We start from the raw sequence: 20,456 nt of genomic DNA, 5'->3' as shown, positions 1-20,456 counted from the left end.
CTTCATAAAAACAGATCAAGTTAGTTTGACAACTTCGGTCCTTAGTAAAACCGTGCTGGCTGCACTTATACTATTTTTTTGTCACATAATCCTGTATATAGTCCCTCAATAGCCCCTCAAACATTTTCCCCACGATGGATGTTAAAAGGTAATGTGTCGCTAGAAAGTTTTTGTTTTTTTTAGTTAAACAGTTAGTGTATAAATGATTAAACATTGTTCTAATTTTTTCACGAGTCAGGAAATATTATAAATGAGATAAATTGGAGCAATTCCCAAAATTGCAACATTGCTTTATGCTGCAAAATTTGAGAAAACACACTCGCTCTAGTGAGCTCACAGAATCCCCTCTCCCTTATCCTGGCTAGTGCCAGGAGAAAGGAGGGGATTGAACGGTCAAACCTCCTACACTGTGTGTCGCCATTTTTTGAGCGAACACACAGTGTAGTAGGTTTACATACAGTAATAATCACACACTAAAACAGTAGTAATCTTATTGTCCAGGCGCGGCTTCCGGTCCACAAGAAAATGGCGCCGGACGTCGCTCGGCCGAAGACCTTCCACACAGACGGCGTACAGAATAGTGAATGGAACGGGTCCCGTTCGCATTCACTATGGGGCTGTATGTGCCGTATTCCATGTCTGTATGTGTCGTTAATCGACACATACAGAGATGAAAAAAAAAAAATGGCAGCCCCCATAGACCAGAAAGAGTTCGAAAATAAAAAAAAGTAAAACACAAATAAATAAAACATTTTTTTATAAAAAACACTAAAAGCAAATTGATATAAAAATTATTTTTTTCGCAACACCCTTCCTTTAAGCTTACTGGTCTATAATTACCCAGGGAAGACCTAGAGCCCTTTTTGAAAATAGGCACCACATTTGCCCTGCGCCAGTCCCTTGGCACTATACCAGTCACTAGAGAATCTCTAAACATTATGAAAAGGGGGACAGAAATAACTGAACTAAGCTCTTTAAGAATTCTAGGGTGTATCCCATCTGGTCCCGGGGCCTTGTGCACATTTATTTTATTTAATTTAGCTTGAACCATCTCTACATTCATCCAATTCAGTATATCAACTGATATATTAACAGCACTGGCACCGGCTACATCAGCTGCTCTTTCTTCTGTTGTATATACAGAGCTAAAGAACCCATTTAGTAACTCTGCCTTCTCTTGATCCCCTGTGATCAACTCCCCATTACCATTATCTAGGGGTCCTACATGTTCAGACCTTGGCTTTTTAGCATTTATACACTTGAAGAATTTTTGGGGATTTGTTTTACCATCCTTGGCCACCTGCCTTTCATTTTGTATTTTTGCCGATTTTATTACCTTTTTACAGATTTCATTAAGCTCTTTATATTTTACAAAGGCTACAGCTGTACCCTCAGATTTGTATTTTTTAAATGCCCTTTTTTTTATCATGTATTGCCCTTTTCACAGAAGGTGTAAGCCATGTGGGGTTTAATTTTAGTCGTTTATACTGGTTACCTGCAGGAATACATTTTGCACTAGAATTACCCAAAGTAGATTTGAAAATCTCCGATTTATCATTTGTTCCATTATTTGACATTAGTTCTTCCCAGTCTATATCCTGAATTGCAGCCCTCATCCTGGGGAAATTGGCCTTCTTAAAATTAAATGTTTTTGCCCTCCCAGCCTCTGTTTGTTTTTTACAGTATAGGTAAAATATAACTATATTATGATCACTGTTACCGAGGTTTTCACGAACATTGACATTCCAAACAAGCTCTGCATTATTAGAAATGACCAGATCCAACAGCGCTTCACCTCTAGTCGGGTCTTCCACAAACTGGCCCATAAAATTTTCCTGCAACAGGTTCAGGAAATGTCTCCCCTTTGCAGTTGAAGCCAAATCATGACACCAATTAATATCCCGGAAATTAAAATCTCCCATTATCACTACAGTGCCCGCCTGTGCAGCCCACTCCATCTGTTTATATAGCTGACCTTCCATCTCCTCAGTTATATTGGGGGGGGGGGGGGGGGGTCTATAGATTACACCAAAAGTAATTTTTTCAGTGATTACCTCCCTTTCTAGTTCCACCCACAAGGTTTCAACCTCCTCACAATCTTCACCCACTATTGTCTCTTTCACACTCGCCTTCATATCACTTCTCACATACAGACATACACCACCGCCTTTCCTATTTGTCCCGTCTTTCCGAAACAGTGTAAAACCCTGTAGATTTACAGCCCAATCATGTGAAGAGCCTAGCCATGTTTCAGCAACACCAACTAGATCTATATTTTCTTCCAGTATCAAGGCCTCCAGCTCCCCCATTTTGCTTGCTAGACTTCTGGCATTTGTGAACATACACTTTAACTTGCCTTTCAGTTTTTCACTTTTATTATCAGAAATGTGACTGGACATTTGGGCATTTTTATTTACACTGCTGTTTTGTAACAAAAGGATCTCCTGATCCTGATGTGATGTAGGTTACCCCAGCTGAGAGAACAGCTGGGGAATATGGCTAATTTAAAAACTGCTGGGGGCTCCAGCTGCTACAAAGGTGTTGTCATTGCGAGGAAAGGTCTTGCTGACAGTTACTTCACTGGAGATTCCTGACTCATGTTTAACGGAAGCTTGTGGCCATCCAGTGGTAACAGTCATCATGTTAAAAAACAAAACAAAACGGATACCGCACAGTATTTTTTTTTGCGACAGGGAAAAGTATGGTCTACTAGGCTACTCCAGCCTTCAAAGAAAAGGTATACTGAGGCGTACCAGTCCTATGGAGGCCAAAGGACACTCTTTTAGCCTCCATTAAGTTAATGGAGACATTTATCGAGTACGTTGGGAGCTTTCCCAGAGGTATATGCTAAAAGTAAGGCATAAATGTGATGTGTACACGTCTTGAGGCTGTGTTCACAAGTTAGAGTATTTTTTTTTATGCGATTTTTGTGAAAATTGCATCAAACACTATACCACTCAACATAGGAACATGGGTTTAAGCATTATAAGCCAGTCACCCACTAATAGATTAACAGGTGGCCATACAAGTTGAATATTTTTCTTTCTCCATTGAACAGCAGCTGCATGGAAACACAAGAGACAGATACCCAGAATTCACAAGGACCCAGAGTATATACAAATATTAAAATAATGGAAATTCACATTTAACCCCTTAATGACAAGCCTATTTTAAACCTTAATGACCAAGCCATTTTTTACGTTTTTCCATCGTCGCATTCCAAGAGCTATAACTTTTTTTATTTTTACGTCGACATAGCTGTATAAGGTCTTGTTTTTTGTGGGACAAGTTGTATTTTTTTAATAGCACCATTTTGAGGTACATATTTATTGATTAACTTTTTTTTGGGGGGGGGGGGGAATACTTAAATTCCGCCGCACTTTCTTGCGTCCTAAATCTAGGCCATTTATCGTGTGGTATAAATAAAACAACTTTATTCAGCGGGTTGTTACGATTGCAACGATAGCAAATTTTTATAGATTGTGTTTGTTTTACTACTTTTACACAGTAAAAAACGCTTTTTTTTCAAAATTATTTGTTTTTGTGTCTCCATATTTGAAGAGCCGTAACTTTTTTTTATTGTTCCGCCGATGCAGTAGTATGAGGCCTTTTTTTGCGGAAATACTTGGTTTTTATTGGTACCATTTTGGAGTAGATGCGACTTTTTGATCACTTTTTATCACATTTTTTTTTAAGTCAGGATTCACCGAAAACAGCAATTTTTCCATAGTTTTTTATTTAATTTTTTACAGCGTTCAGCGTGTGGGTTAAATAATGTAATAGCTTTATAGTTTGGGTCGTTACGGACGCGGCGATACCAAATATGTGTAACTTATTTTTGCTTTAATTTGGTTTTTTAATAATAAAGCCGTTTATAAGGGGAAAAAGTGGGATTTTTTTTGTTCACATTTTTTTTAAATTAAAATCTATTAAACTTTTTTTTTACTTTTTTACTAGTCCCACTAGGGGACTTTAATATGTGATTCTCAAATCATTTTAAACCGACAGGCAGTAATACACTGCAATACAAAAGTAATGCAGTGTATTATAATAGCGGACAGGCATCTGCTAGGACATGCCTCTGGCATGACCTAGCAGGCAGTCTCTACAGGCAGACATGGGGGCCTTTATTAGGCCCCCGGCTGCCATCGGAGACACAGACACTCGGCGATCTTATCGCCGGGTGTCGGTGGGATGAGAGGGATCTCCCTCCAAAACAACTCAGGATGCGGCGCTCGCTATTGAGCGCAGCATCTGAGGGGTTATATCGATCTCACCTGTTCGAACAGGGATGCCCTCAGCTACCTCTGGTAGCTGAGAGCAGGGAGATTTAACGGCTCCCTGGTCTGTTTATTTATTCTGATGCAGCGCTGTAAAAAGGCTTATGCATCAGAATAAAGCCCATTAGTGGCCGCCGTGAAAAGGCATACTGGCGTCACTAACTGGTTAAAAAATGTGAATCTCAAAATTTAAAAAGAGCTTAGAGAGAATCTTTTAGAGATATAGAAAAGTTATCATAAAAACCAGATTCATTGTGCTACCGATGGGGATCTATGCCAGGAAGGAAGGAAGGAAAAAAAAAAAATGCAAAAAAGGAAGTGTCATAACAATCCAAGGCATAAAACTGTCCATCTCTAAGGGAAAGGTTAGCCCACGCATCACTTTATTTTAATTTCCCTAGAACTACTTCTGTAAACTACTGCTGTCAGATGTCAATGTTCCCATACAGACCTCCGTTATCCAAATGGTCTGTGCATTCATGAAATAGTTTTAAGTTAGGGAATTTGTATATGCTGCGATATAATATTGAAGCAAAACTTTACCAAAAAACAAAGTACATGTAGATCTGTACCTTACAGAAATGTTGTACTTACCCAGTGTATACACACATATGTCAACGCCACTGCGGAGCTCAATAAGCACAGTAACACCACAATAAAATACATAAACTGAAAGACACAAACATTAAAAATTATTACGCATAATAACGGTTATACATGGATGCAACTGTACCTCCGTGAAGGATAACCCAAAACACGGTGCTTCTTTTACTTCAAAAGCATCACAAGCTGTTGACTAACAACTTTGTGGTAATAAAACCTGTGTTGATCATAGACAACATATTTACCATTAAGGCTTCGTTCACATCTGCGTCACTGTCCATATATGGTCAGTGACCGCAACGTCGGCAGCAGTGCTTGAGTCCACAGGCAAAGCATCAGCTGATGCTCAGGGACTCCAGCGATAGGAAATCCCTGTAATCGCTGACCACATATAGACCGCGACGTCGGCAGCAGTACTGCAGCCGACGTCACGGTCCATATATGGACCAAATGTCGGGAGCAGCGCTTGAGTCTCGAGCAAAGTGCTAGCTGATGCTTTGCTCGGGGACTCCTGCAATAGGCCGTGTCAGCATATTAGAAAAAGCTACAGGACTTCCAGGAACAATTCACCGGGTTTGAACTGCACCATTTAGTATCGAATTTTAAATTAAAGTAAAATTAGTAAGGGACTTTTTACATAAAAATATTCATGCAATGCAATTTTTGGTCCCTGGATAACCCCTTTAAGTACAGTATATCCAATAATACACTGCTAAAAGTGCATCTAATTTTTTTCCATAGTCCTTTTTTGTTTTTCTTGGTTAAAAATGTATGGTAGTATTTATTTAGAACACTACCTATCCCAGTTCCTAAACAGGATATTGACTCTCTTCAAAAATCAATCTTTAGGTTTATACGGCGCTATAAAACGTCCACGTATCTCAAAGTCTGTCATATATCTACACAAAACAAAGAGTGGATTCTCTGTGCCTCATTTATTTAAGTATTATCTGGCTGCTAGACTCGCTCAATTGGTTAGTGTCACGTCATGTGTGCCCTAGCACCTCTCTTTTGGACTAGTCTTGAAGCCCATTTAGTTTCCCCCTGACGTGGCCCACGTTAATTTGGACCTCTGCTCTATATCCTAACAATTTCAGACATGTATCTCCATTTTCCTACTTTGATCTGGTATTATGGAGGAGCGTTAGGGTATGTGCACACACACTAATTACGTCCGTAATTGACGGACGTATTTCGGCCGCAAGTCCCGGACCGAACACAGTGCAAGGAGCCGGGCTCCTAGCAGCATACTTATGTACGACGCTAGGAGTCCCTGCCTTGCTGCAGGACAACTGTCCCGTAGTATAATCATGTTTACAGTAAGGGACAGTTGTCCTGCAGCGAGGCAGGGACTTCTAGCATCGTACTTAAGTATGATGCTAGGAGCCCGGCTCCTTGCACGGTGTTCGGTCCGGGACTTGCAGCCGAAATACGTCCGTCAATTACGGACGTAATTAATTAGTGTGTGTGCACATACCCTTAGGTTTAAGTTCGCTTTACAGGGTAGGCCTTCCCTACTAACGCCTATATTTTGTAATCCTGAATTTTCCCCAGCTTTACACCCACACTCCTTTAGATGGTGGTTAGACAATAATCGGAGCATCGTGAGAGAAATCATTATTAGGGCGGATTTACACGAACGTGTAATACGTCTGTGCAACACGCGTGATATTCACGCGCCTCGCACGGACCTATATTCATCTATGGGGCCGTGCAGACAGTCCGGGATTTTCACGCAGCGCGAGTCCGCTGCGTGAAACGCACGACATGTCCTATATTTCTGCGTTGTTCGCGCATCACGCACCCATTGAAGTCAATGGGTGCGTGAAAATCACGCGCACCACACGGAAGCACTTCCGTGGGACGCGCGTGATTCGCGCAACAGCAGTAAAATGTATGAATGAAAACAGAATGACGGCGAAAATCACGCAGCCGCGCATCATATGGTGATGACACACGGAGCTGTTAAGTGCCTTTTGCGCACGCAAAACGCGTTTTTTGCACACACTCCTGTAAACCCGCCCTTAGTAGCAAATTGAGGACTCCTAATTATTTCAATATTAAGTTTCACCCGCCATCTACTGAACTTTTCCATGCTCAACAGATTTTGCATTTTTTTTTTAGAACAATCACCTCCGCCTCCCCTAAGTTAGACTTAGCACCTATCGAATCCCTAGGTCTTTTTAGAGCTAACTTACCAGGATCATTGTATTCTTTATTCTACTTTACACTGTCCACCTACTGGAGGCAAGTTGCCATTCATGATCAGGTGGGAGGAAGAGCTGGGCATATCACTTGATCATGAGCAATGGAGTTTCATTTGCACTACTGTTAATAAGGGGAGTTTACAAGTCGCCCTGATGGAGACCTCTCAAATTATTGCATAGAGTATATATGGTACCGACCAGAATACACACCACGTACCCGGATATTCCGGACACATGCTTTAGATGGTGTGTGGACCCCGGCTCTCATCTGCACACGTGGTGGACTTGTCAAAAAGTCAAATGCTTTTGGAGATCGATTAGGATACTTGCTAATTTGGTGATGAACACTCACGTAGAGCTAACACCTGAGGTTTGCTTACTAGGGGTGAAACCAAACGGCCTTTCTTACCCTTCCTTTAAATTGCTTCAACTCCTTATAATGTCAGCTCATATACATATTGATCAAAATTGGAGAAAGCCGTCACTTTCAATTACAGCAGTAAAACAAACGCATGAATACAATTTTGGTTTACGAAAAACAATGCCATTAGACAAGATACTGTAGCACAATTTGATAAGATTTGGTCCCCATGGCTGCGAACTATGGCAGTCCCAAACCTTTCTTATTATTTAGCAATGTGATGAGCTCTATGTGTGGTGGAGGAGTGCTCGTGTATCCTTATTCTTTGCTTTGCCCATTATCGGGAATTTATGGTTTGGTCTACCCAAAGGCTGTTTCTATATTCGCCCATATGACTCGCTGAGTTTTCAGACATATGTTTGTTTGGTTTTTTTTCCTGCATGCTTCTTACTCCACAGACACCATGTTCATAAGGTTTAATTTTCTCTCGTTCCTTTAAATAATATACCCTGCTGGATATCGTTTATTTGGCTTCCTGCGTGAAGTCCTGACTTATTATTTGTAAACTGCCTATTGTATATCCGAATTGTGTTGTAATTCAATAAATTACTTGGAAACTAAAAATGTATAGTATTTTTCATAGCAAGGATGGTCAACTACACAGTTTGGGCTTAACCATATAGCATACTTTTAGGCCTTATTTAGGTCTGTTTAGCATCCGCCAAAAATGGAGCTCCCTCTCTGTCAAACACATTAAATGCCACGGTCGCTATTGACAGTCATCTAAGGGGTTAAACTGCTGGAATCAGGGAGCTCTTCGATTCCGGTAGGAGCCTGGCTGTGCTCCTGATCTCGTGAAAAACAATGGAAATACCTACGAGATCAGAGTGACTGATATATTTGTCACGATGCAGGAACGAACACCTGCTTGTGACGGATAACCATCACTCGTCGTTAAAGGGTTAAACCCCTGTAAAAGGGGTTATCCAGTGTTTTTTGTTATTTCTAACCAACCCTCTTATTCACGAAGAATGTGGGCTTTCCAATTACACATTAAAAAAAAAACAAAAAAAACACGCACGCGAATTCCCATAGGTCCTTTATGGGCAGCCGCCCGGGGCCCGAGGCTTCCTGGCAACCCATGGCCGTCCAAAGACCACATCGCAGCTTTGTCACGTTAATGCCGCAAATCGTGGCAAAAAAAGTGACAAAACTGAAGGCCCCTGGACTTAAGTGTATCCGCATCCTTTGGACGCGGATACAATTGACAGCAATGGCAAGGGAACCATCCGTTCCCTTTGCCACCATTCGGCCTTTTTTTCGTGATGCAGGTGGTACGATGACGCGATCGCGCCGCTCTACTGGATGTGGCCTGTTCAGAAGAGACCAGGCCTGCATCGTCAAAAAGAGGACGGCGCTGGAACGCGGACAGTTAAGTGTGGCACTAACTACAGGGGGGGGGTGTATTCCACAGGAGGGGCTGTGTGTGGCTCTATCTACAGGGGGCTGTGTGTATGTGGTGCTTTACTTTACAGCGTTTGTGATCGAATATAATTGTGTCACAGTGTTTGGTAATACTTTATTCAGGGGCACAGTGTAAGGTTATGTTTAGGCGCACTGTGTGTGGCACCATGATCATTTTATCTTCGTTTATAGGCGTGGAAATGTTGGAAAAATGAGGAGGCAAAGACATCACAGTAGAAAATTCTGCAGAAATGAGTCATGGCCGGGAGAAGTCGTCATGAGTTCTGGACCGGATGGAGAAGAAAAGAGGAAAGAGTCACTGGATTTATAGAGAATCCGTCACCTCTCCTTACGTGTTTATTATAGCAAATCCTTGTATTCCACATAATGTCTTTGTGCAGTCCAGGACCGATAGACAAATGGGTGTTACCGTTCCCCTTGACAGCGTGATGCGGTCAGCGATGGTTGGAGACAGTTTGTCAAAGGGTTGTATCCCTACATACTAAGAGAAATCATAACACCCATTTGTTAATTCTTTCACAAAAAAAAAAAAAAGGCGTGTTAACAATAGTTATGGCGGGGCAGTGGAGCCCAAGTTTGAGTAACAACCCAGGGCCTATGGTTTACTTAATCCGCCACTGCCCACGGATCGGAGCACCGCTGCATGTAAACATTGTAGAGGCGCACAGGTCCAAAAACATCCCCTTACTCTCACGGTCTGTGAAATGTACATAGCGTGTGTCCCTGCTGCAACCATGTCATAAACTCCTTGAAAACAAATTGTAAAAATTCCTAAGAACTGATCCTGACCTGACACATCAAATCATATTACATATAATACAAAACAGAGGGTTTGGGACCATATTAAGAAGGGAATTATAGCATTTATGGACAACTGGGTGCCCAAATGGTCACAGCAGCCTCTTCATACTTACAGTTCCTTGCTGACAGCGGGAACCTCTGTTTGAAATTCTGAATCCCAGTAAGCCATTTATAACGAGAAAGACAGCTCCACTTATAGCAAAACCACTGGGTAGAAGTGTGTGAAAACCAAGAAAGAAAGGCTTGTATCGCTTATAGAGTGATATTAAGACGTATCCAGCAAACAACAAGGCAGCAGCAGAAATCTAGATTGTTAAAATAAAACAGGAATTGTAATTAGATCATATTAATGGTAATGTGTCATCAGAAAAATGTCAATCAGCGGCTGGAGGGCGAGGGAAGTGTGAATATATGAATATCATTGGACTCAAGCCCTGCATCGCATCCGGCATGCTACGAGTGTACCATATAAATTCTCCTAAACTACAGCGAATTCCTGACTAAGCGACAGACCGCTAAAGTAAAATTTGGCAAAATAACACAAACCATCTCCTTTACTAAGACTGGTATGAAATACCATGTCTACATGGAAAAAAAAACAAAAAACAATATACACACTGGTCCCTGAGCGAACACAGTAGTTCACACGTGTCAGATATGACACGGATTTCCATGTGAAATTGGATGACAATCCGCATCTCAAGCATGTGAAGATGGTTTCCGCAACTCCATTCACATGCTGCAGAAAATCTTTGCAAGGCTTTTTTTTGTCCGCAACAAGTAAAAAAAAGGCAGCCATGGAAATTAGTAGGCTACTTATCTACGCGGATTGCAGATGGAAAAACTGAGTATTAGCTCCATTGAATGGCAATGGGGCGAATCCTCATGCAGATCTGCTGCACACCCGCTAGCCTCGGATTACTGCTGTGGAATTGACTTTTACCCCTTCCCGCTCTGCTCCAAGATAGTAGTTAATGTGAGCCACCGTACTATTATGCTGCTGTGATCACTTGCGGGTGTCGGCTGTAATATACCGCTAACACCCCACTCTAAAGGCCAGGATCAGAGAAATCCGATCCCGCTGTTAAGACCCTAACATTTTAAGTGTTTGACAGAGGGAGGGTCTCCCTCTGTAGCCCATTAGTCCCCTGCGAGCGATTGCAGGGTGGCGATGGGTTGCTATGGCAACGGGAGGCCTAACAATGGCCTCCTGGTTTGCAATGTACAAAAGCCTGCCAGAGGAAGGGCCTATTAGGATGCCTGAAGCTGACCGCTATAATATATTGCACAACATAAGCAGTGTAATGTGATAGAATAGCGATCAGAAGATTAGGCCTTCAAAGTGAAAGAAAAATGTTTTAGAAAAATAAACTACAGCATGTCCTGAAAAAAACAAGCCGACACAGCACTACCTTACAGAAAAGAAAAAGGTTAGGAGCGCAATGATGCAAAATGATGGCAAAGACCAATTTATACATGGGTCCTCACCAGCCCCTCCCAACAATCAACCCAATATGCGAAATGTCAAACTTGAGCACCAGGAAGATAACACACTGTTCGACGATCCCGGTCTTTATGACAGATTGCCCTATCTGTTCCTCTAAGGGTATGTGCACACGACCCTCTTTTTAGACGTAATGGAGGCGTTTTACGCCTCGAATTACACCTGAAAAGACGGCTCCAATACGTCGGCAAACATCTGGCCATTGCGTGCAATGGGTCTTACGATGCTCTGTGCAGATGAGCTGTCATTTTACGCGTCGCTGTCAAAAGACGGCACGTAAAATGACGGCTCGTCAAAAGAAGTACAGGACACTTCTTGGGACGTAATTGGAGCCGTTTTTCATTGACTCCAATGCAAACCAGCTCCAATTACGTCCGTAAACAGCTCCGTAATATTTTGCGTTTGAACATACACTGATAATTAAATCCCCCACTACCAGCACCTGTCTGACCTGCCCTATACTTCTATTGCTCTCCTTACTGAAGCATACATTCCCCTGGCTATCAGAGGGAGAGTCTTGCTGCAGCAGTGCTACCCCCGAACAGACATCCGCCTCATTCGCCAATTTGACAAACTTGTTGTGGTGTGCTAGATCAGGACTACCCTCACTGTCACTCTTCTCTCTACCCCGCCTTCTAACTGCCAGCCAACAAGCTGCCTGATCAGCCTGAATCTACTTGCTACCATCCGCCTCAGCAAGTGCCTACTCTGAGAAGCAAACTCCTTTCCATGAGATCAATCTATCTCGGTGTTACAAGTTCCTCATTTTCCGAAACGACCCAAACTATAAAATGATTACATTATTTAACCCGCATGGTGAATGCTGTAAAAAATAAAATTACAAACAATGCCAGAATTGCAGTTTTCTGTTCATCCTGCCATCAATAAAAATTTGATTAAAAAAAAAAAAAGTGATCTTGATGTCCAATGTATTTTAAAACGGTACCAATAAAAACTACAAGTCGTCCCGGAAAAGAGAAAAAAAAAAAACACCTCATGCAGCTATGTCAGCTGAAAAATAAAGTTATGGCTCTTTAAATATATCAATTTGGTATCACCGCAATCGTAACAACCCGCTGAATAAAGTTATTATGTTATTTATAACACACGGTAAACGGCGTAAATTTAAGACGCAAGAACGAATGGAGAATTTTTTTTATATATTCCACCCCAAAAATGTTAATCAATAAATTATATGTACCCCAAAATTGTGCCATTAAAAAAAATACAACTTGTCGGCTGAAAAAAAAAATCCAAAAAGTTATCTCTTTGAACGAGACGATGGGAAAAACGAAAAAAACAAGACTGCTTGGTTAATAATGTGATCGGCGTTGTAATGTAGATAAGTGTTTTTTATTTTGGAAAACGATACATTTTGAAGTTATGAGCAATTTTAGATTTATGCCAATTACTTTCTTAAAGGGGTTGTCCGAGATTTTATGACTGTGTTAATGCTTGTAATTTATAAATGTAAATACATTTGTAATATACTTACATTTTCCAAAGTGGCCCCGTTTCCAGATCCTGCTGTGGGGTACTTGACGGGTGACAGCACTCTCTGCACTGGCTCCGGCCGATTGGTTGATCTTGAATTCTTTGCCGGGTATACGACACGTCACTTGTGACGTGCCGTGTATGGGATGTTTCACAGCGTGTAACGCGCATGCACTGTCACTGCTGTTCTCGCAGTCCCTGCTGTTCGAGAGAACAGCAGGGGCCGCACATGCGCGTTACAACAGAACAAGCCCATACACGCACGTCACAAGTGATGTGTCGTATACCCGGCAAAGAATTCAAGATCAATAAAGCGGCCAGTGCAGAGAGTGACGTCACCCGTCAAGTACCCCACGGCAGGATATGGAAACAGGGCCACTTTGGAAAATGTAAGTATATTAAAAATGTATTTACATTTATAAATTACAAGCATTAACACAAAGTCATAAAATCTCGGACAACCCCTATAACCCCTTCCCGCACACGGGCGTGACTGTACGTCCAAATAGCAAGTGATTTCCCGCACTTGGGCGTACAGTTACGCCCGGCAGATAAAGCGAGCACAGGAGCTGTGCGCGCTTTATCTTCAGCGGCTGTCAGCTGTTATACACAGCTGACATGCCGCTGCAATGGCTGTTACCGCCGATCGCAGCCATTTAACCCCTTCAATCCGGCTGTCAATGACATCCGCCGCATTGAAGTGGTTTACAGAGGGAGGGAGCTCCCTCTGTAACCCCCGGGCCCCCCCGCGATGGATCGCGGGTGGTGATTGTTGCTATGGCAACCAGGAAGCCGTTACTAGGCTTCCTGGTTGCCAAGGTACGGTAGCCTATTAGGTCCTGCCTCGCTAACTGTCAAATGAAGAATGACATTTACGATACACTGCACTATTAGGTCCTGCCTCGCTAACTGTCAAATGAAGAATGACAGTTACGATACACTGCACTACATAAGTAGTGCAGTGTATCGTAGCGGGATCAGAAGACCAGATCTTCAAGTCCCCAGGTCAGTGTAAAAGAAAAAAATGTAAAAGAAAAATAACTAAAAGTTAATAAATAAATAAATAATAAAAACAACACTTGCCCTGTTTCCCTTATCAACTCCTTTATTAGAAAAAAAATTAAAATATGAAAAAAAACGATACATAATGGGTATCGCCGCGTTCGGAACGGCCTGATCTATGAAAATATCACATTATTTTTACCGCACGGTGAACAACGTAAAAATTTTTAATAAAAAACAATGACAGTATTTTATTTTTTGGTCATCTTGTCTCAAAAAAAATGTAATAAAAAGTGATCAAAAAGTTGCAAGTAACGCACAATGGTACCAATAGAAATTACAGTTCGTCACGCATAAAATAAGCCGTCCCGCAGCGATATCAACTAAAAAATAAAAAAGTTATGGCCGTCAGAAAATGGCGACACTAAAACATGATTTTTTTTTAGAAAAGAGTGTTTTTATTGTGGGAACGTAGTGAAACGTAAAAAAAGACAAATTTGGTGTCGCTGTAATCGTATCAACCCGCAGAATAAAGTTAACATGTTGTTTATACTGCACGGTGAGCACTGTAAAAAAACAAAACAAAAAAAAAAAAAACACGTGCTGGAATGGCTGTTTTTTGGTTTCCTCATCTCCCAAAAAATGGAATAAATTGTGATAAAAAAAAAAAAAAAAAAAAAAAAAAATCTCATGTACCCCAAAATGGAACCAATAAAAATTACAGCTCGTTCCACAAAAAACGCGCCCTCACACAGCTCAGTCACCGGAAAAACAACACGTTATGACTCTCAAAACGCAAGGATGCAAAATTACGGCCCAGACTCATTTTTAGGACCAGTAGAATTTCACAAAATATCCAACATCGTCATTTGCTGGACCCCACAGGTGGACCCTGGAGATGCAGCGGAGATGAGGAAACTTTAGGGCCTTGTGCGGCTTATAGGGCTAGTGAAGAAGTCAAATATAAGGCAATACTGGAGCGCAGATATTTTGTATAATACCCAAAAACCGGCCTGTGTATAAAGGATTGGTTCAAAGCGTACCACACCAATCCATGGATTATTCATTCTCCCCATTATTACATCATCCTATTATGACCTGATGTACTCCGTCCATATTACATATGCCCTGATGTACTCCGCCCAGCTTACATATACCCTGATGTACTCCGCCCACCTCACATACCCTGATGTACTCCGCCCACCTCACATACCCTGATGTACTCCGCCCACCTCACATACCCTGATGTACTCCGCCCACCTCACATACCCTGATGTACTCCGCCCACCTCACATACCCTGATGTACTCCGCCCACCTCACATACCCTGATGTACTCCGCCCACCTCACATACCCTGATGTACTCCGCCCACCTCACATACCCTGATGTACTCCGCCCACCTCACATACCCTGATGTACTCCGCCCACCTCACATACCCTGATGTACTCCGCCCACCTCACATACCCTGATGTACTCCGCCCACCTCACATACCCTGATGTACTCCGCCCACCTCACATACCCTGATGTTCTCCGCCCAGCTTACATATACCCTGATGTACTCCGCCCAGCTTACATATACCCTGATGTACTCCGCCCAGCTTACATATACCCTGATGTACTCCGCCCAGCTTACATATACCCTGATGTACTCCGCCCAGCTCACATATGCCCAAACATTATAAGCTGAAATACCACTAATACACCAAGCAAAATCTGCGCTTCAAAAGCCAAATGGTGGTTTCAACTGAGCCTGGCAGTGTACCCAAACGGAAATTTATGACCACATATGGGGAACTACTGTATTCTGGAGAACCCGCTTAACAATTTATGGGATGTGTGTCTACGGTGGTACAAGCTGGGCACAACACATTGGGCACTGAAATGGCATATCTGTGGAAAACGGCAATTTTCAATCTGCAACATCTATAGTTTACTCATTTTTGAAAAAAAAAGGTGCGGTCAAAATGCTCACTACACCCCTAGATCAATTCTTTGAGGGATCTAGTTTCCAAAACAGGGTAATTTTTCAGGGGTTCCACTGTACTGGTACTATAACTCAATGCAACATGGTGTCAAAAAACGAATTTTGCAAAATCTCCTCTTCAAATACTAAATGGCGCTCCTTCCCTTTAGAGCGTTGCTGTGTGTCCAAATAGCAGTTTATGACCACATGTGGGGTATTTCCGTACTCCGGAGAAGTTGCTTTACAAATGTTACGGTGCTTTTTCTCTTTTATTTGTTGAGAAAATGAAAAATTTTGAACTAATGCTTCGGGTTATTGGAAAATAATGTAATTTTTCATTTTCATTTGTAATAAAATCTATGAGACACCTGTGGGGTCAAAATGCTCACTACACCCCTAGATTAATTCCTCAATGGGTGTAGTTTGCCAAATTGAGTAACTTTTGGGTAGTTTCCACTGTACTGGTACCCAAGGGGCTTTGCAAAAGCGACATGGTGCAGAAAAACCAATCCAGCAAAATCTGCTCGCCAAATGTCGCACCTTCCCTTCTGAGCCCTGATGTGTATTCATACAGTACTTTATTACCACATATTGGGTATTTCCATACTCTGGAGAAGTTGCTTTACAAATGTTGCCGTGCTTTTTCTCCTTTATTTGATGAGAAAATGAAACATTTTGACCTAAAGCTACATCTTAGTGGAAAAAAGTGTAATTTTTAATTTTTACTGCACAATTCTAATGAAATCTATGAAACACCTGGGGGGGTCAAAATGCTCACTACACCCCTAGTTGAATTCCTCTAGGGGTGTAGTTTCCCAAATGGAGTCACTTTTGGGGGGGGTTTCCACTGTACTGATACCTTAGGAGCTTTACAAATGAGACATGGTGCCGAGAAGTTAATCCAGCAAAATCTGTACTCCAAAAGCTAAATGGCGTGCCTTCCCTTCTGAGCCCTGATGTGTATTCATACCGTGGTTTATTACCACATATGGGGTTTTTCCGTACTCTGGAGAAGTTGCTTTACAAATGTTGGGGTTCTTTTCCTCATTTGTTGAAAAAAATAATAATTCTGAGGTAAAGCTACATCTTATTGAAAAATAATGTCATTTTTCATTTTCACTGCCCAATTCTAATGAAATCTATGAAACACCTGTGTGGTCAAAATGATCACTACACCCCTAGATGAATTCCTCTAGGGGTGTAGTTTCCCAAATGGAGTCACTTTTGGGGGGTTTCCTTTGTTTTTGCACCACAAGACCTCTTCTAACCTGACATGGTGCCTGAAATATAATTTAAGAAAAGGAAGGCCGAAAAATCCACTAGGTTCTCCTATGCTTCTGGGGCTTTTGTTTCAGGCCCGTAGCGCACTAGGGCCACATGTGGGATATTTCTAAAAACTGCAGAATCAGGGCAATAAATATTCAGTTGTGTTTCTCTGGTAAAAACCTTCGGTATTACAGGGAAAATGGATTAAGATGGAATTTCTGCAAAAAAAAATGAAATTTGCAAATTTCCCTTCCACATTGCTTTAATTCCTGTGACACGCATTAAGGGTTAAGAAGCTTTCTAAATGCTGTTTTGAATACTTTAAGTGGTGCAGTTTTTAAAATGGGGTGATTTATGGGGACTTTCTAATATATAAGGCCCTCAAAGCCACTTCAGATCTGAACTGTTCCCTAAAAAAACAGGCTTTTAAAATTTTATTGAAAATATGAGAAATTTGAATTTAGAAAAATGCTAATTTTTGCAAATTTTCTCGAAATTTTTGTGTTTTTCACCAATAAATATTGAATTTATCGACCAAATTTTTTCACTAACATAAAGTACAATATGTCACGAGAAAACAATCTCAGAATCGCTTGGATAGGTAAAAGCATTCCAGAGTTATTACCACATAAAGTGACATGTCAGATTTAAAAAATGATGCTGTGTCATAAGATCCAAAAGTGGCTGGGTCCTTAACCCGTTAGTGACTGGCCCATCGTGTTTCTACGTCGGTCACTAACGGGCCTTATTCCGATGCCATAGACTTTTTACGTCGCGGCATCGGAATAAGTAAACAGAGCAGGGAACTGTCAGATCTCCCTGCTCTCAGCTGCCAGAGGTAGCAGAGGGCTGGGAGCGTCCCTGCTCTGCCGTGTGAGATCGATATTAGTATCGATCTCACACGTTTAACCCCTCAGATGCGGTGCGCAATAGCGAGCACCGCATCTGAGTGGTTTTGGAGAGAGGGAGGGAGCTCCCTCTCTCCCCCACCGACACCCGGCGATACGATCACCGAGTGTCTGTGTCTCTAATGGCAGCCGGGGGTCTAATAAAGGCCCCCAGGTCTGCCTGGAGTGAATGCCTGCTAGATCATGCCGGAGGCATGACCTAGCAGATGCCTGTCCGTGTTAAACGGACAGGCAGTAATACACTACAATACAAAAGTATTGCAGTGTATTATAAATGCGATCGCAGAATCGCATATTATAGTCCCCTAATGGGACTAGTGAAAAAAAAAGTTGAATAAAGTTAATTTAAAAAAAAAAAATGTGAAAAAAAAAAAAAAATTAAGAACCCAGCTTTTCCCCTTAAACTGCTTTACTATTAAAAAAACAAAATAAAGTTAAAAAGTTACACATATTTGGTATCGCCGCGTCCGTAACGACCCCGACTATAAATCTATTACATTATTTAACCCGCACGGTGAACGCCGTAAAAAAAATTAAAAACTATGGAAAAATTGCTGTTTTCTGTGAATACTGACTTTAAAAAAATTTGATAAAAAGGTGATCAAAAAGTCGCATCTACTCCAAAATGGTACCAATAAAAACTACAAGTCGTCCCGCAAAAAATAAGCCCTCATACAACCGCATCGGCGAAAAAATAAAAAAGTTACGGCTCTTCAAATAATTTTGAAAAATAAGTGTTTTTACTGTGTAATAGTAGTAAAACATACAAAAACTATACAAATTTGGTATCGTTGCAATCGTAACAACCCGCTGAATAAAGTTATTGTGTTCTTTATACCACACGGTAAACGGCGTAGATTTAGGAAGCAAAAAAAGAGTGGCAAAGTTTCAGATTTTTTTCTATTCCCCCCCCAAAAAAAAGTTACTAAAAGTTAATCAATAAATAATATGTACCTAAAAATGGTGCTATTAAAAAATACAACTTGTCCCGCAAAAAACAAGACCTTATACAGCTATGTCGACGCAAAAATAAAACGTTATAGCTCTTGGAACGCGACGATTGAAAAACGTAAAAAATAGCTTGGTCATTAAGGTCCAAAATAGGCTGGTCATTAAGGGGTTAATAGACCACTGGGCATGTTTTGACTTTTTTATCAACTGGGCGTTGTAAAGAGAAGTGTATGACGCTGATCAATCAGCGTCATACACTTCTCTCTATTCATTTTTAGCAGTACTAGCAACACAGCGTGATCTCGTGAGATCACGCTGTGCAGTCACATACTCCCACATTAACTTTACCGAAGTGTCTTGAGTGAATAGACATTGCCTCCAGCCAGGACGCGATGACTATTCATACTTCCGACACTTCGATAAAGTTTCTGTGAATGACAGCACAGCGTGATCTCGCGAAATCACGCCGTGCTGTTTGAGTAGGTCCCCAAGAAACTTTACCGAAGTGTCGGGACTGTGAATAGCATCATACACTTCTCTTTACAACACCCAGTTGGTAAAAAAATAAAAACACGCCCACACCAAGCAACTATTCCAGCATTGATTTTCACGTTATAAACTTACGCAGTTTACTATGCAGCATAAATAACGTTACCTTTAGGCCTGATTCAGACGAACGTGCCGTTTTTGCGCACGCAAAACACGCAGCGTTTTGCCTGCGCAAAAGCCACTTACCTGCTCCGTGAGGCAGCATCATATGATGCGCGGCTGCGTGCTTTTCGCGCAGCCGCCATCATTATGACATGCCATTTGGATGTTTGTAAACAGAAAAGCACGTGGTGCTTTTCTGTTTACATTTATCATTTTGACAGCTGTTGCGCGAAACAGGCAGTTCGCACGGAAGTGCTTCCGTGCGACCTGCGTGGTTTTCACGCACCCATTGACTTCAATGGGTGCGTGATGCGCGAAATACGCCGAGATATTGAACGTGTCGCGCTTTTTACGCAGCGGACAAAAGCTGCGCAAAAAGCACGGACTGTCTGTACTGCCCCATAGACTTCTATTGGTCCATGGGTGCCGCGTGAAAACCACGCGGCCTGCACGGACGCAATTCACGTTCGTGTGAATTCGCCCTTAGGGTATGTTCACACGCAAACGCCAAATATGTCCGAAAATCAAGAGCGTTTTTCAGGCAAATACAGCGCTGTAATTTCAGACGTTTAACAACTCGCGTCTTTCGCTGCGTTTTTGGAGCTGTTTTTCAATGGAGTCAATGAAAAACGCCTCCAAAAGCGTCACAAGATGTATCCTGCACTTCTTTTGACGAGCCGTCATTTTACGCGCCGTATTTTGACAGTGACGCGTAAAATAAAGGCTCGTGGGAACAGAACATCTTAAGTCCCATTGAAAGCAATGGGCAGATGTTTGTAGGCGTATTAGGGGCGTTTTTTCAGGTGTAATTCAAGGCGTAAAACGCCCGAATTAAGCCTGAAAACACTGCGTGAACATACCCTTATTCTATGGGTCGGCACGATTACGGGGATACCAAATATGTATAGGTTTTATATGTTTTCCTACGTTTGCACAATAAAAACTCTTTAACAAAAATTACTTGCTTTTGCATTCCAA

General features: G+C 41.7%; 1 protein-coding gene across 2 annotated transcripts in view; it reads right to left on the bottom strand.

Annotated features, from left to right (window-relative positions):
- LOC142740829 (tetraspanin-3-like) overlaps nt 1-20,456 on the bottom strand; it is a 148,255-nt gene that overhangs the window by 98,038 nt on the left and 29,761 nt on the right. For both annotated transcript variants that reach the window (XM_075850255.1, XM_075850262.1), the window contains exons 2-3: nt 9,851-10,042; nt 4,875-4,949 (exon numbers count right to left, since the gene is read on the bottom strand). In XM_075850255.1, coding sequence (XP_075706370.1) covers nt 4,875-4,949; nt 9,851-10,042 — 267 coding nt within the window. The remainder of the gene's footprint in view (nt 1-4,874; nt 4,950-9,850; nt 10,043-20,456) is intronic.

The sequence above is a fragment of the Rhinoderma darwinii genome, chromosome 1 (genome assembly GCF_050947455.1).
Source record: "Rhinoderma darwinii isolate aRhiDar2 chromosome 1, aRhiDar2.hap1, whole genome shotgun sequence".
Classification (NCBI taxonomy): domain Eukaryota; kingdom Metazoa; phylum Chordata; class Amphibia; order Anura; family Rhinodermatidae; genus Rhinoderma; species Rhinoderma darwinii.
This window is presented reverse-complemented; position numbering and strand designations above follow the sequence as displayed.